Source organism: Bombyx mori, chromosome 5 (genome assembly GCF_030269925.1).
Source record: "Bombyx mori chromosome 5, ASM3026992v2".
Classification (NCBI taxonomy): domain Eukaryota; kingdom Metazoa; phylum Arthropoda; class Insecta; order Lepidoptera; family Bombycidae; genus Bombyx; species Bombyx mori.
This window is the reverse complement of record NC_085111.1, coordinates 8,799,420-8,816,522: the sequence shown is the minus strand read 5'-3', so window position 1 is coordinate 8,816,522 and position 17,103 is coordinate 8,799,420. Positions and strand designations below refer to the sequence as shown.

The following is a 17,103-nucleotide window of genomic DNA, read 5'->3' as shown; positions in this document are numbered from 1 at the left end:
TGTTTTAGGATCCCAATTTTATGTCTACCATTTTCTATTCAAGGTACTTTAGTAATGAAAATGATACATGACTGTGAAATGATATATCTAGGTGAATTGCTAGAAGGTTTTTCGTTGATCAATCTAAAATTTTCTTTGATACGCAATTTGGGCACGGAAGGTCAGCTTAGGTAAACAAAAATCGTGAAATACAAACCAATATTTGGTTCGTGTGTTGCATACAAACAAAATTTCAAAATCTTAAAACAACAGACGTCTTCAAGTCGGTGAAAATAATGTTCAAATATTCCAAAATTTTAAGATTACATACAAACATACCAAGCTAATAAAATCCTCTTAAAAATAGTATAAAAATAAGTAGTAAAGAATTAAAACTTAAAAGCTTAGCGTACTTAATAGTTAAAATCATTATGCAGGCTTATACATAAAACATAGGGTACATACACAACTACATAACAAAGAGCACTGTACTACTATGCGGAGTACTATGCATGATTATGGACCTTTACGAGTATCTTAGTCGACCGAGCCCTTCAGTTTAACTCCAATATGCACTTGATGCTAAACCACACATTTGCAATCAAGCTTCATAAATAATACGAGCTCTCGAAGAAGGGAGACGGCTATTCATACTCATCATGAACCTCAAAAGGAACATCTGAGACCACAGTAGGTATTCATCCCAGATACATAAAACATGTATGCGCCAGATAAATCTTACTGAGCTTAAGCCAGAGACTAGAGAAATTCTAACATTACCTCCCAAGGCATTCGACATTCGTAAATACGAGCGTGGTCGGACCAAAGGTTGTGGTCGACACCTGCTATTTATTAGATTTCGTTTCGATCTGAGATAATCTTGTTACAAAACTAGTCCAAAAAACCTTAGTTAAAAAAATACGGCCGATTTTTTCGTGCCGGAAGGGACTTCCGTAAAATATAGCTCTGTGCCCATAATATTTTAGGCTGTCTCGTTCACAAAACCTTCTTCATACATACTTTCTTAATGTCGATTTGGAGCGAAGAAAATATGTATTATCTATTCACTATTTTCTTCGCTGCAAACTATACGTGTGAGTGTTATTGCATATCATGTTAATATATGCGGATATGAATTTTATAAATATAATCCTTTCAATAGTTTAAAAACTGTTTTATAAATGTTATTAAACTATGTAGTTATTGAGTAGATACTAGCTGACCCGGCAGACTTCGTAGTGCCTCAATTGATAAATAAAATACCTAAACTTTTGTATCAAATGAACTTAAAGCAAACAAAAGGAATCCTTCCGACGGGGGACACATCAAAGGATATAGAAAATTGTTATTTGTATTTAATTCCGAGCATTTTCATGTTTATCTACCTTTTAAACCTTCTCTGGACTTCCACAAATAATTCAAGACCAAAATTAGACAAATCGGTCTAGTCGTTCTCGAGTTTTAGCGAGACTAACGAACAGCAATTCATTTTTATACATAGAGATTGCTTTTGTATGAAAAATAACATGAAAATTAAAAATTACATAATTACAGGAGCTGCGTGCTCGACGTGAGTTTCTTAGTTATTTATTCCACAAAGTACAGAGATTTTAATGTTCACGTTAGTTTATTTAAGTCCTAGACCGCTTCTTTTCTTTTGAGGTTGACGGCACCGGCAATTATTACTATTAAGCACGGATATATGTTGCCTGTTGCATGTTGCCTATCAATAAATAATTGTAAATAGACATGCTTTAACAAAAATCGACTTCAAATAAAAAAAGAAGATATTCCAGAACAAAATAATATACACTAAAAACAATAATCATCGAATTCGGTTGGCGTGATATTGAGTTATTGAATTATTCATCTATTTGTGGCGCACGTACTTAATGCATATTTAAGACTTATATGGTTTTCTCAATAATACCATTATCAGAAATGGACTAAATTGAAATGGGACCACACAGGAAGCATCAGCTTTCTAATAAAAAAAAGAATCATCAAAATCGATTCACCAAACTTTTGACTAAGTTATGAGGTTATTGAGAACCTCCTCCTTTTTTGAAGTCGGCTAACAAAGACTAGGGACAGTTGGTTAAATACATGAGTCAAATATTCAATAATATAGGTTCGGGTAGTTTAAAGCCTAAACAGATCGAATTTATTTGTAGACAGATTGATTGGTATCTTCCACTTACTTAAATATTCATTAATATTTTTTTTGACTATCCCACATACGTTTTTTTCTAAATTTTGACAATTTTAATCAAATATTTAATTCAATATCTTCAGGGATCTTGCCTTTAATAAAATATTAGTCGTAAATGTGACCCTTTGAAAATAGAATCAAAAGAATCTAATTTATACAGAAGTTATACTGATGTTATCGCATAATTGCGTGGGCAGTCGACGTATTTCAAACTAATTATTTTCTATGCTGTTATAACATTTCATAAGCTATCATAGATTTAGTTTTATTTCCAAACGACACTTGTAGGCATGACAAACAAAATTATCTAATTTTCTATTTAAAGATCAATTATTTGGCTTATTAATTAGAATTTGTTTCTTTTTCTTTTTTTTTTGTTGCTTGGATGGGTGAACGAGCTCACAGCCCACCTGATGTTAAGTGGTTACTGGAGCCCATAGACATTCACAACGTAAATGCGCCACCCACCTTGAGATATAAGTTCTAAGATCTCAGTATAGTTTCAATTCTAGTTTACTTTTATTTTAGTTTAAAAGTAAATTAGACTTGCCATGTGTACTTTATTAATAGCTATATTTTATTTATTACGTAGACGAATGAAAAAACTCACGACTCTATGGGTGTTAAATGGTAACTGGAGCCCATATACATCACCACGTCTAAGTCTCAATTGTGTAGTATAACGATTGTCCAACCTTCTAAGCACGAACGTATTGTAAAGTTGGTTTGAAAAAAAAAACTCTTAAAATACTTCATTATGTTTTCTGAGAGTTTTTATCCTGAGTTCTCTCCTCAATTTATTTTATTTCCAATTGCATTCAAGCAAATGTCATCCGGTACGTGGTCGCATATCTAGGCTTATGTTAATTTGGCAGAGACAGCCGAAAATATCGAATGAGAATTGGCATTAAATAGAGAGCTGATGATTGTTCCGCAGCAGAGGGCGGGAGTGGCTATTGTTTGCGTCTTTTGTTTGTTGGCATGCTGGATCCGGTAATAACGTTCGACCATTAAAATTCGGGTCAGGCTGTTGACACAAATTTATGAGGGCTTTTAGAACGGGTTGCACGGATTTTCGTAAATATATAATTGTGTGGATATAAAAACGAGGTGTAATTTGAATTTTATTGATTCGAAAAACAAATCGGACTGCTTAAAAACCGTCCAATTATATACCTAAATATCAACTAATATCAACTAGATAGCATTCATGTAAATACTAATCGACAGGGGCTCGCTTTGCTAGACAATCTGTGATTAGACCTTAGGTTCGGTCGCTACTAAACTTCATAGTTATCACCCGGTGGAACAATCTAAAGATTTCCTGAAAATCTAGCTGAAATCAGTGCAGCTCTTTCGGAGCCTTTAGGAATATATTTTATATATATGTCTCTACGTTCATACATAGACTTTTATATATATAGATCTAGTTTCAACTGTGCAAGGTACTTTTTCTCAGTTATGGTTCTTTTAAATTTTCTAAACAAAACACAAAAAAAATTGCTAAATAATTTTGAAAATTTGAACTTTCAAAAATTATACATTTCATTCAAATTGAATATGTATATACTGACTGTATTCAAATCATAATCACTAAGCAAGCAAACTGTAATCTAAGTGAAAGTAACTAATATTAATTTAATTCAAACTTTGGCGGTTTGGTCGTCCCACCCGAAATGGTCCGATGAAACTTTAAATTGAAGACTGTACACAAGATTATAGAGATTCCTTCCGAAAACGAAAGGATACAAAAAAAGAAAATTGTATTATTACGCTTTATTTTATTGCCCATTAATCAGAGAAGCATATTGTTCATCTAATCGAAAGGCATCATGGATCATTGATCATGGTAATGACATTACAAAAATGGTTTGTATTAAAATATCGCACATGAACACGGAAGAAAATATTTCAACAGAAAGAATATGACGGGATTTACTAAAACAATTTCTTAGAGAACTCCCGGAAGCAGTTAACGGTACGGTGTAGTAAAGTTGTTAACCGATATTTAATCAGAGCTAAATGACGTACCCATCGTTACATTGAGTCCCTCTGCAAACTCAGAGGTAGCAAGCAAAATCGATCACTCGAGCAACCCTCTTCTGCAGTTTAATATGTGACAAATGACTAAATATATGTATTGCATGAAGCAAAAAAAGTTTTGCAGACCAAGCCGTGACTAGGCTTACAAAATACTCTTTAAATGTAAATTGAATATAAAAAAAATCATTAGTTAATCTTTTTTTTTTCCTTTGTAGGCAGACGAGCGACGAGCGCATGGCCCACCTGATGGTAAGTGGTTACCGTCGCCCATAGACTCCACCAATGCCAGGAGCAGAGCCAAGCCGCTGCCGTTTCATTATGATTGCACGAAGCTCATGCACCTTTTCCATTTTCCGATAGATATCGGCCCTTTAAGCCAACACAATAGAGATATCGAAAGATTTATAGGTCACGCAAGCCTTGATTAAAAACCTTCTGAATTATACGTACGGCCCGGATTTAATCTCGATGCTTTCCATTTGTTCATTTTGCGTTAATTTATTAAACGACTTTTAATAAAATTTCGGGAGCGAATTCGGAATTTAGTATCTTTTAGGATGTACTTACTATGTGACAAAACATCATAATATAATCATTATTGTATTGGTATGATGTATATTTTGTATCGTCTTAAGAGTTGTTAATAATATAATAAGTTGTTAAATAGTAATAATAGAATAGAATACATAATAATAATAATAATAATAAGTTGTTAATAAAGGTTAATTAAATTTAAATGATCAATTAATGATGTATCTTTATCGGCTGTTTGAAAGCATTTTTTTTGTAAAATTTTATTAAGTTAATTTATTTTAAGAGGTTCGTACCAACTGACTAGTTTTACAAGTTTAATGAATGTTCAGATTAATAGAAATTAGAGAGCTTATTGACCCAAAATTGATGCCTTTGTGAAGTTTTAATGAAATAACCTAAGAAACTATTTCACCGAAATGGCGAACGCAGAGTAAACTATCCAAAAGTTGCTTCATTTGTATGCAAATTTATGTTCGTTCTCTTACCAAAGACAATAAAACGAAATGGTAGAATGACTCTAATTAAGCTTAATTAATGTTTAAGTAATTGTATGGTTTTCCTTTTGGAGCTTTTCTTTAACTTTTTTTGTATTGTATACTTTGCCTCTGGGACAAAAGAGACGTTATGGCATTGTTTTGAAATACTTTGGTTGTGATGTGGTTAACAATAAAACTGTCCTTTTTTGGCTTAATGTCTGCATACATGAATACTGCATTGTTTCAGTAACATATTTTAAAGTAATATGAATATATTTCATTTATTTAATTATCGATTCTCATAACTTCATTATTAAAGATCGATTAGCGGCTTAGTTTGATGTTTTTGTTATTATATTCTACATTTTCTGGTGTTAAAAATTATTTATCCTTACCGTGATTGCAAAAATTATAAGTAAACTGATTTTTAGTGTATATTTAAAAGGGTAAAGGTAGGGAAATTATTAAAAAGTGCGGAATATATTGCGCTAATCATCTATTACCTCAAATAAAACACAATCCATCAATTATTTACTAGACTACGCAAGTTGATACTTCGTAAGCCGCGTCACATCAGACCATTATTAACCTCGCGCATCAGCTGATTTTAAGTTACGTTACATCGCCGTGACAGTGCCAATTTTTTTTGTAAGTTTTTAAAAAAACTTCCTCTTTTCCATCTTTGTGATTTGATAGTCGATGAAACCAAAAAGCTACAGTAAAAAGAGACAAACACTTAAATTCATAATATTTAACGTGGGAGAAAAGGAGATAGAAAGCATTGTACAGCTGTTTCTTATATTAGTGGTTCTCTTTGTGCCCTGCTTCATACCTAATATTCGTATTTCACACATTCTGAATAAATCTGTGTAATATATACGAATAAAATTTCAAATAATTATCTAACTTTGTATCACTATGATCATTACTAAAACCTATTATACAATTATCATTTTTCCGAAATTTTGTATTCGTCTCATTATCTTTAAGCCAAACTTTTTGAAGGTTTCACTTCTACCACATATGCATTACACACATTTTTAAAAAAAATGAAATATTTAGATATTAAGAGTGTCAGAAACGACCGGTACAAATTGTCCGTTCCGTCCGGTGTAGTTTTTGGAACGAAGTTCCTTATGGGACGATGCGGAGGGGTACCATAAACGGGAAAAACGTCCGTAACGTAATTTTTTTATTAGTAATGCACACAGTATACGACTTAACTTTGTAATAACGTACAAATTAGTAATGCACACAGTGTGCGACTTAACTTTGTAATAACGTACAAAAAATAACAATTTTTTTTATCATTCATTGATCACGATCTCAGAGCGTTCGTTTACGCAATACACTAACTCTTATGCAAACAACCGTGAATGAAGTGTACCACAATAAGTTCGCACGTTACCGAATGACCGTGGGTTGTTGCGAAACCTCCTGTTTTATTTTCTTTATACCTCGAATAGAACTTAAAATTAATATTTTTATAATAAGGAACTTCGTTGCTATCCGGTGTCCCACAAAACTTTAATTTTTTTTTAGGAAACGCGTTAGTAGTATTTTTATGTATAGTTACCCGCTGCTCTAGCTTCTTTACAGGCGAGTACCATGTTGTGCCTCACATCGGGGTTGTCGTCAGCGATGGTCTCGCCGACGGCCACGAAGCGCTCCACGGCGCAGCAGACAGCGGCGCCCACTCGTTGCACGGCCGCACCGCCTCCAGCAGCTTCGTTCCGCGTCGCCACGAGATTGCTGATCTGTTGCGAAATTATCACTTTTTAATACGCTTTTATTAGTAGCTTCAGACATATGTATGTTAGTATGTAACGGAATCTTTGAACATGATTTTGACCCCCTTTAGAACGTCGGAAATTAGGTGTACTTATTAAGGACCGATGACATTCAACATTAAATAAAAAATATTTAATGTTTCTGTTTTTAAATACAAGGTCAAACAATTCTATCTCTCATCAACCGAATGATCATTGCTCTATACTCTTCGTATATACCTACTGTGTTACTTATAATATTTTGTATTCAAGTTTAAAAATATTTGCTATGTGTATGTATGTGCATTACTATAATTCTCATGTTGTATTTGTTATTTTAGCTGTTCTACACACACTCATCACTTTTAATTATTATTCTCATAATTCTCTCGCAGGTCTGCTGGAAGAGATTTCTTAAAGAAATAAGCAGTGCCTTTGTAGATAATTTTCCTATTACTCTGTACTATGTCTTCTTTTTTGTGTGTACATAAATAAAAAAATAAATAATAATAAAAAATACATTGAAAAAATTGAAATTCAACTTAAAAATAAATAATAGTTTAAAAAAACTAAACAAATACGCTTTTATAGAAAATCCAACTAAAACACAGATGCATGGGGTGCATGGTATCAGTAGTAATAAATATTTTATGAACAGATATGAGTAGAAGGACTATTTTGATAATATCCTGAAAAGCACCCCACGCTTTTTTTTACAATAAAATCGCTTTTTCTTGCACTATTTTTAATTCAAATTAATTAAAATTTATTTTCTATTTTTTAGTTGGACTTTCTATAAAAGCGTATTTTGTTAGTTATTTTAAACTATTATTTATATACTCTACTTTTTTGCTAGTCGCATATTGAACAAAACCGTATAAAAGGGGTTAAAGTATGATATTAATAACCATTCGTCACCCTCAGTGTTCGCCAGACCTTGCTTCTACCTAGACTTCAATTTTTATCGTTATTTGGATAATTTTCTACGTGATAAAAAGGTTTCTTCCCAGGATGCAGTACAAAATGCTTTCACATAGTTTGTAGAATCTAGATCACCAGAGTTCTATCGCAAAGGCATAAATGACCTTCCTATTAGATGGCAGCAATGTATAGAAAATAATGGTAGATATTTTGATCAAATAAATATGTTAAATGAAAAAAAAAACCCAATTTCAACTTTTCAGTACCAGTCGGCAATTTCATATTTAACCCCTAATATATGAATCTCATAAAATCAGATATTACCTCTTTCGAAATTTCTAGAATATGTCATCTAAATATGTGCTCATAGAACTATTACAATATTCGCTGCGGTACCGATAGCTGATTAATACATAGAAAGACATTTTCTAAACAGTCTACCAGTTAGTGCAATGAAAATATATGAAATGTTACCAACAGATAATGAAACTGGACTTTTATCTTTTACGCAGCAATGAAATAATAAACATAGTTTTTTTTTCTTAACTTTTGGATTTGGCCAGTCGCGGAAATTAATAATAATTATTAATATTAAAAACAGAAACATAACTTCTATTAATGTTCACGATTGACTTCCACGGTGAAGGAATAACATCGTGTAATAAAAATCAAACCCGCAAAATTATAATTTGCGTAATTACTGGTGGTAAGACCTCTTGTGAGTCCGCACGGGTAGATACCACCACCCTGCCTATTTCTGCCGTGAAGCAGTAATGCGTTTCGGTTTGAAGGGTGGGGCAGTCGTTGTAACTATACTGAGACTCATAGAACTCATTTCTCAAGGTGGGTGGCGCATTTACGTTGTAGATGTCTATGGGCTCCAGTAACCACTTAACACCAGGTGGGCTGTGAGCTCGTCTATCCATCTAAGCAAAAAAAAATCCTAGCCCTTGAGCACGAAAACTGTTGAGTATTAAACAATCTGAAATTGTAAAATAAAAATAATCAATGTGAGATTGAATCGTAAATATCTTAAATATATCAAATGTTTTGTTTATTTGTGCTTGATAGTCTTAAAAACATTTGGTGGTGTGTGTTTTTAGTACCGTATTGTATTGTAATCAATCAGCTTGTGCTGATCATTTTGTCTGCATATTTTTGTTCTCTAAGCCAGTTAAGAAAAAGTTAATAAAAAAATGTAAAGTCAATTCATTATTGGTGGGATAACTCAATGTGAAAAACGTATTTGCCGTATTTGCTTTATGAAGTAGCATCGTTCATTATACAAATATTGCAAAATTGATCTTTTTAATTGCGTAATAGTCTTAACTACACGTTGTATTTAGTGAATAAAAATATTTTCTTTAGTAATTAATAAGAGTATAACATAAAACAACGAGACCTTACTCACAGTGTCTGTCTGGCACAGACGAATACGTGGTAAACAAAGATAAATGTCGTGAGCCAAAACCGATTCATGAAAGTCTTTTTACTGGTGGTAGGACCTCTTGTGAGTCCGCGCGGGTGGGTACCACCACCCTGCCTATTTCTGCCGTGAAGCAGTAATGCGTTTCGGTTTGAAGGGTGGGGCAGCCGTTATAACTATACTAACTATACTGAGACCTTAGAACTTATATCTCAAGGTGGGTGGCGCATTTATGTTGTAGATGTCTATGGGCTCCAGTAACCACTTAACACCAGGTGGGCTGTGAGCTCGTCCACCTATCTAAGCAATAAAAAAAAAAGGTAATTTACAATATACAATACAATTACTCTCTCATGAAAGCTCATGAGTAAATGTAGGTTTTGTTTTGAATTATTACAAAAATTCTTAGTCAATAGTACGATTTTTTGTAAACGGCTCTAACATTACATAAAAGGCGATTATTATCCAAACTTTTTAAATGATGGCGAGCATTTGTAGTTTTATTATTAAATAAGCACTCGATACATTCTCACGGTGTTCGTGTAGCGACGAACTTATTTTTTAATTTGAAGAATTGCGAAAGTAAGTAAAATTTATAAAACTTTTAGATTGGCTTACATGTTGGTCATATTATAAATGCAATTTTCGGAATTCTTTAAATAGGTGAAATATTTTTTAAATAAAAAAAATGTTGTTTAGATGTAGTTTTACTATAATCTATACTTACTAATATACTAAACTAATAATATTATAAAGAGGAAAGATTTGTTTGTTTGTTTGTTTCGAATAGGCTCCGAAACTACTGGACCGATTTGAAAAATTATTTTTCCATTAGAAGCCGACATTGTCCCTGATGAACATAGGCTACTTTTTTAAATTTTTTTTTTTTGTTTCCTGTGTGTTATAATGTTTCCGAAGCGAAGCGAGGGCGGGTCGCTAGTAAGATTATAAAATGTGATAGCTGTAATACATATAAGCCAAAAATAATCTAATTTTGCAAAGTACTTTAAAAAAATAGCTTTACAAAAAAACATGCTCTACATTTATACGCTCAAGTTTAATGTAAGGAAAACAAAAAAGTTTTCTATTAAGTTTTTTTTTGTTATATAATCTAGACAAAGTAGTCTAGTCTAAGATCTACTTTTCATTTGCATGATTTGCCCGGGATACGAGCAACGCTAGGTCTGTAATACTCCGTTTGACGTCGTCGTAGAAAATTACCCACATGCCGCTACTTGTTGCTGCTTGTATTTTATCAGGGTAAGACCACGACAACTGATCGTGTTAAAACGATGCAGGAGCTCATAGTAGAAGTTTCGTTTCATTAAGGAAGAGCCTACCTGTCGTTCGCGGCGCGCGTATTCATCGTCATCGGAAAGCACGTCCATGTCGCAAGAGAGAGAGCGCGTGACGCGCGGGCGGTGGGCGCGCGCTCGACGGCGCGCTGTCCGCGGGCGCGCGCACGTGCTCCGTGACGTTGCCGTGTCGGCACCGAGCCGCTCCGCCCGCGTTCGCCGCGGCACTGCCGGCCCGTCAGGCATCGATCCACAACCCCCGCCCCCGCCCGTTCAATACCCACGTGGCCGCCCGCCCTCAGCACTTTATCAGCACTGATTAAGTACCAAACAAATTGACGTACGTGATGATTTTTTTTCTTACCTTTTCGAATTTTCTAATTCAAATATCACCACAATGAAGTCTTAAAAATAATGGCTATTGTCATAGAAATCTGCCCAGTCGAAGTATCAAACTATGCTCCGTCCATTCGAATCCGCCGCCGTCCGTGAACTCTCGCAAGGCGATTGCGCGACTGAACGCAACAGATAGTTGCGACGGGCGGGAAATTCTAAAGTGAAACGTCAAAGCGACGACACGCTCTAAATCGCTTTAGTTCCGAAAATAATACTACGAATTTAGACGAGGTACGTAAAACTAGATATCGTAAAAGCTCCACGCGACGTCAGATCAGTGTCGTAGACGTGTTCTGTCGGTAATCAGGAACGTCACAGACCTCGAAGCAACCGCCTGAGGTAGGAAGGTGACGTCTGGGGGTCGGTAGGAGGCGTACCGTACCTGTTTAATGAGGGGGAGCAGAGTTCTCTCGATGGATCGCGTTTTTATCTGTCTGAGGTCGAGATCAGGCAGGCCGGCGGCCGCCATGGCTGGCGCGGGCGCGACTGCGCGTGTGCGCGCGCAATATTCCGCGCCGCCCTCATTGGCCACCTCTCCGCCTCCGCCGCCCGCCACCTGGCTATCGTTTACAATCAACTAGCATCTAAATACTCCTAGCTTCACGTGCTTCACTTTGTTTTGATTACGTATGAACTTACGCGTACGTGTTTTCATATTGTTATACGCTTCCGATGTTGTTACACTGCAACTTTTGACTGACCGACGAACACGTGCGCGTCCATTCTTTGCTGTTGTTTCTGATGTATTAATCGAATATCGATAAAAGGAAAGTAAATAATAAAACACAGTTTAAGGATTAATTTTATTTTTTCACATACTTTTTCAAACTACGCGAGCAAAACGTTTTCTTATTAAAATAATCATTGGCACGTTATCACAATAGTCGTCAATGATTTACTTCTCGATATTCCCGCAATGATAAAGCGTATAATATCAACATATTTTCATAAAAATATTCTTTAAACATAACTTTGGTATTTGTAATTAACGACAAAAATGTTTATAAAATATTAGCAAGGTGTTTCATTATTAGTTATAGTATTAAGAACTTATGTCACTATATAACTATAATATACATGATTTTAATGTATTTTATTAAGTACATTTATTTCTTAATATCTTATTATTGCTAAACCGATGAATTTAGTATGATGATTCAAGATATGAAAGTCAGCAAAAATTAAATAGTCTAATACAAAAACAACACAAATTTTAGAATATAAATTTCAACGATACCAATTGATTTTATTTTTTCCAAATTTCTTATTCAGTAATATATCAGTATGGTTGAGGTAATTTAAATAAACAAATAAATTGCTAATTGAGAAGAAGAAAAAAACTTAGTTTTTGAATAATGTATAATAATATTTAGTATAAAGTATAATATATAAGTAAAAAGTATAATATAAAGTATCAGTAGGCAGCGATTTGTCTCTTCCCCTGGCATTGCTGAAATCTATGGGCGGCGGTAACCACTCAACATCAGGTGGGCCATATGTTCGAATGCCTACAAGGGCAATAAAAAAATATCACGTAACTAAATGCAAAATATTTAAAATCTGAATCTAATTAGGTGATGTAATTTTTTTTTAATCAGCACAAAATGATTTTTTAAAACTCATTCGAAGTATTTTTTCTAAGAAAAGTTCTGATTTTTTTGTCGTATTAAATTTAATCTTAAGAACATGTATTTGAAACACACAAAAAAGTAATGATATTGTACACGATAGTACACACCGTACTTGACAACTTATTATTTCACTATGAATACTGCAATGCGCCACAATTGCTTAATTATAATAGACGCCCATACAAATTTGGGGACGGCGTTTATTGAAGGCCTGCTTAGGGTTGACACTCTCTTGCGAACTGTCAGACATCCAGGGGCTCTGTCCTGGTGAATTCCTGACCTTTCTCTTCCGCAAGCTCTCCGTAGGTCCCAGTGTGGGCCTCAGTAGCTGTTTAAATCTAAACGGGCCTTCGGTGTAATCGTCATCAGAACTGAACATCGGCGTTGCAAGTATTTGCGGGGAGTTGCGAAGGATCTTTCGTAGTGTTGATTCCGGATCGTGAGTGATATTGTATACGGGCTTCGGAGGCTCCGCCTTACGAGAGTTCCGGACCAGTTCGCTAATCTTGTTGCTGTTGAAAACAAATAAACCATAAATAATTACTAATTGAATCGAAACCATCAGATAATAATAATATGGCCTTTTAAGCTGATCTGAAAAATCTGATGGTTAGAGCGTCATATTTACCAAATGGAAAATCCACATGTGCAATCTTAATCTAATTAATATATGTAAATTCATTCAGGCATAGAAAATGTTATTGTATGTTTATGCCAGGCGTAAGAGCAAAATCTTTTGACTCTTGGTTCTATGAAAAGAATTAAAAATAAACAATGTTTTCTAACTGAAGTCAATTTAACCATTTTAAAATTTATCAACATAATTAATGCAACCATATATGAGATTGAAAATAAATCACAGAAAGAATATTTAAATTACGAATTCGAACTAATTATGTTACTAAATTCTGACCACTGTTGACTTTACAGATATTTGTTTGTTGCGATTACCATACATAATTTTATTATATAATAGTATGTATTAGCAAAACACTAGCAAAGAACGTCACTCAGATTGGTTATGATAAGTTACGTACCCATCGTTTCTATTGATCCGGTTAGTGAGTAAGACATGCGAGAGAAACGTAAATGTACTTAATTATAATCAGGGCCAGTAGTTGGCGACATAGTTCTCGTACCTGACGAGGCCGCTGCATTGACGGCTGCACGGTAAATTCTGCCGGCTCTGACTCGATTGGCGATGACGTTCTTCCACGACTGGTTCGTGTCCGTTGCTCACTTGCTGATACCTGATGGAACATCAAATTAGAAATGGCGAATTAGCTCACGGCCCACCTAGTGTAGGAGGGTACTAAAGCTCATAGACATGACAAAGTGAATAAGGCGACTCATTTTGAGGCATGCGGTTGTAGTCTCAATTATATTCTATGAAGGCTGTTTAACCCTTCAAACTGGAACACATTACTAACATTCACGACAAGATGTAGAAGAACCTAACCGTACGATTAGTAGTTACGCAAAAACTATGATTTTGTCAATTGATCTGCATTCTACCATCACATTTATTACAAATAATTTGAAATTGTTGAGTTCATAACCGTTCCATTAAGTTCTAGAATTATGGATGGAACGGTATGTCATGTAAGTTCCACCTAAGAGTTCTTAGTAGTTTACATGACCAAATAGCCTGACCTACGCCTGTCTTAAATAGCAACCTTTTTATCTGTAAATTGGATACTCCGTAGTACGGAATCCTTAAGCCACTACATGTGAGCATTTTACACCATTCGTCGATACAAGTGATACTCCTTACTTACTATCGAAATTCCTACATCAAGTTCGGGTGCTAGGGCTTATTGTGCCATATCTTCTAATTTGTAGAGTAGGATACTTGATATTACACGAGTCTTACGGTCTACAATATATTGTGAATCGAAGCTTAGACCTCAAGTTACGCTTCGACCTCATGGTTGGTGTCTATCGACCTCGGTAGCTACTAAACACCACTTATATAGAAAAAAAAATGTTGGCGAAATGATTGAAATTCCACCATAATCACTGTCATTTCAAGATTTAGATTCAATTTATGTGGTAAATTTTCGCTTTTCTTATTGACATTTTGAATAAGGAACTAACTCTTCCTTGCATTGTTTAATAATAGTGCTAAATCGTCAATAGTGAACAAACACACAACAAAAGAAAACAAATAAAAAAGGGAATCATTTGAAAAACACAGGAGAAAATGGTACTTAGCAATTTTACCTTCGACTATTTATGGATACTTCCTCACCGTGTCATAAATGTCATAAAGCATATAGGTACCTATAATATACCTATTTATATTATAGTTATATATTACAATAGCTGAGCCACCTCCTTTTGCCTTTTTCTCTTTTTTTTTTCTTTTCTTTTATTTGTATTCCATTTTATTTTCTGTGATGTGAAAGGCAATAAATGATTTTTATTATTTATTATTATTATTATATGTATGTATATTAGTAAAATAGCAAGTACCTACATTGGCATACATTGTATTTATTTATTAGCACATTTACATATATAGTCAGGTCATAAATTCTGTCACATGTTTAATGTAAAATAATTGAAACAAGTTTATTCATTATGTAACCATTCATATACCAAAATGAACTTAATAAAACATAGATTCTTATGACACTAAAGTTTATTCAAAATGACCTCCGTGATTTTGAATACAGGCCTTCAATCTGCGCGGCCAGTCGTCTATCGCAGCACGAACGAGGTCCATGTCAATATCGGCGGCTGCCTTAATCAAGGATGTCTTGAGTGACTCCAAATTGGGATGAGGCTTTGAGCACGCCTTTTCCTCCAAGTGTTGCCATATCTTGTAATCTAACGGATTCAAATCTGGACTGGAGGAGGGCCAGTCTTCGTGCCGGATGAAGTCGATTTCACGCGCCGCCAGCCAGTCTTGTGTGCTCTTCGCTCTATGAACTGGTGCCGAATCTTGTTGGAATACCCAGTGCCTGTTATTGAACATGGTATGAGAAACAGGTACCACAAGGTTCGTCAGGACTGTATTTTGATACACAACTGCATTCGTTTTTACACCTTTCTCACAAAAATGTACCTCTGTTAAGCCCCAATAAGAAACTCTCAACCATACCATGAGCGAGGATGGAAAATGACCTCGTTGGACACGCGGAATACGGTTGCTCGCTTCTTCATTACTGTGTGCGTACACCTTATCTTTTTTTTTGTTGTAGCTCTCTTCTACGGTAAAAATTTTTTCATCCGAAAAAAGAATTTCCCGATATTTTTTTCCCGCGTACCGCTTCAACAAAGCGCGGCATCTCTTCAGTCTCAGGTCCATTAGACGAGCATTCAAACGATTTCCTGTTTTTCTTCGATATGCCCGAAGCCCTAAGTCTTCATTTAACACCCTTTTCACCGTGGTTCTGCTTAACCCCATCTGAAGGGCCAACAGTTTCTGCTTACGTTTGGGATTTCTTTGAATTCGCGCCTTCACAGCTTTTATCACTGCTGGAGTCCTAACAGACCGAGGGCGACCACTTCTTGACCTGTCATCTACACTAGAGTCTTCATTGTATCGTTTGATGGTACGATAAACGAATCATTTGGTTATATTCAAATTTTTCAGTATGTTAAAAATTCGAATTGGCGCGTAACCGCAACGATGCAACACAATAACTGCAACACGGTCTTCTTTAAGCGTCCACTCCATATTTAAAAATGAGTAAAATTCTAAATGTATACTATTTTTATTTTCATGAACAATTCGAGATTCGGGTTCAATAGACTTTTTTGTGGCCAGCATTCTAAAAGAAAAGTTTTTACTGTGTGACAATACTTATGACCTGACTAGGTATTTGGAAATTAAAATGATTTGAGTCTTCGATAAAAGTCAAAACCAGACTTAAGTTGACGAATTAATTAAAATCTAGACTAAATGTCATTAGCGATAACAGTTCTTTCAAAAAAGGTGAAAAGCGCACTCGTTTTGTGAAATAAATGAAATTGACGAGATATTGGTACTAACTTACCAAGTAAATTTCTATTTCATTTTATACTAAAAAAAACAAAAATGGCGTGTTTTTCTTTCAATTGTCATACATATGTACATAAATTTAAAGGACAAACCTGTTCCGACTTAATGTTAGATCATAATCTATTTTGCTCTTTAGCGGCTCATCCCACGGCTTCGCAGGACTTTCCAAAAATTCAGGTGATGGACTGTCAAGAGTCGAATGCCACAGAGAAAGCGTGTAAGAATTGTAATATTAAGTTTATATAGTGAATTTAAAATAGTGAAAGTGTGTACCGTAAACTGAATTACGTGTTCGTTTTTATTGACTCATCTCAATTTTTAATCATTTTGTAATCTAATTTATATCACATTTATAGACATTAAAAATATTTCTTTACTACTAAAATCTAATTTTATAATGTAAATGTTGTGT

The 17,103-nt window shown here is 34.6% G+C and overlaps 2 protein-coding genes across 7 annotated transcripts in view; both read right to left on the bottom strand.

Moving 5' to 3' along the window:
* Positions 1–11,653, bottom strand: part of LOC101741878 (alpha-catulin) — a 76,242-nt gene extending 64,589 nt beyond the window's left edge. Inside the window, exons 1-2 of one of the 2 annotated variants that reach the window (XM_062668656.1) lie at positions 11,434–11,653; positions 6,821–7,001 (exon numbers count right to left, since the gene is read on the bottom strand). In XM_062668656.1, the coding sequence (XP_062524640.1) occupies positions 6,821–7,001; positions 11,434–11,520 (268 nt within the window). In that variant the 5' untranslated portion in view covers positions 11,521–11,653. Of the gene's footprint in view, positions 1–6,820; positions 7,002–10,700; positions 10,869–11,433 lie in introns of those variants that run through there. The other variant, XM_062668655.1, reaches the window with a different exon arrangement.
* Positions 11,654–11,840: 187 nt separating this feature from the next.
* Positions 11,841–17,103, bottom strand: part of LOC101739468 (myosin-IIIb) — a 38,732-nt gene continuing 33,469 nt past the window's right edge. For 3 of the 5 annotated variants that reach the window (XM_062668650.1, XM_062668652.1, XM_062668651.1), the window contains exons 20-22: positions 16,784–16,876; positions 13,822–13,932; positions 11,841–13,194 (exon numbers count right to left, since the gene is read on the bottom strand). In XM_062668650.1, coding sequence (XP_062524634.1) covers positions 12,843–13,194; positions 13,822–13,932; positions 16,784–16,876 — 556 coding nt within the window. In that variant the 3' untranslated portion in view covers positions 11,841–12,842. The remainder of the gene's footprint in view (positions 13,195–13,821; positions 13,933–16,783; positions 16,877–17,103) is intronic. The other 2 variants (XM_062668653.1, XM_062668654.1) reach the window with 1 other exon arrangement.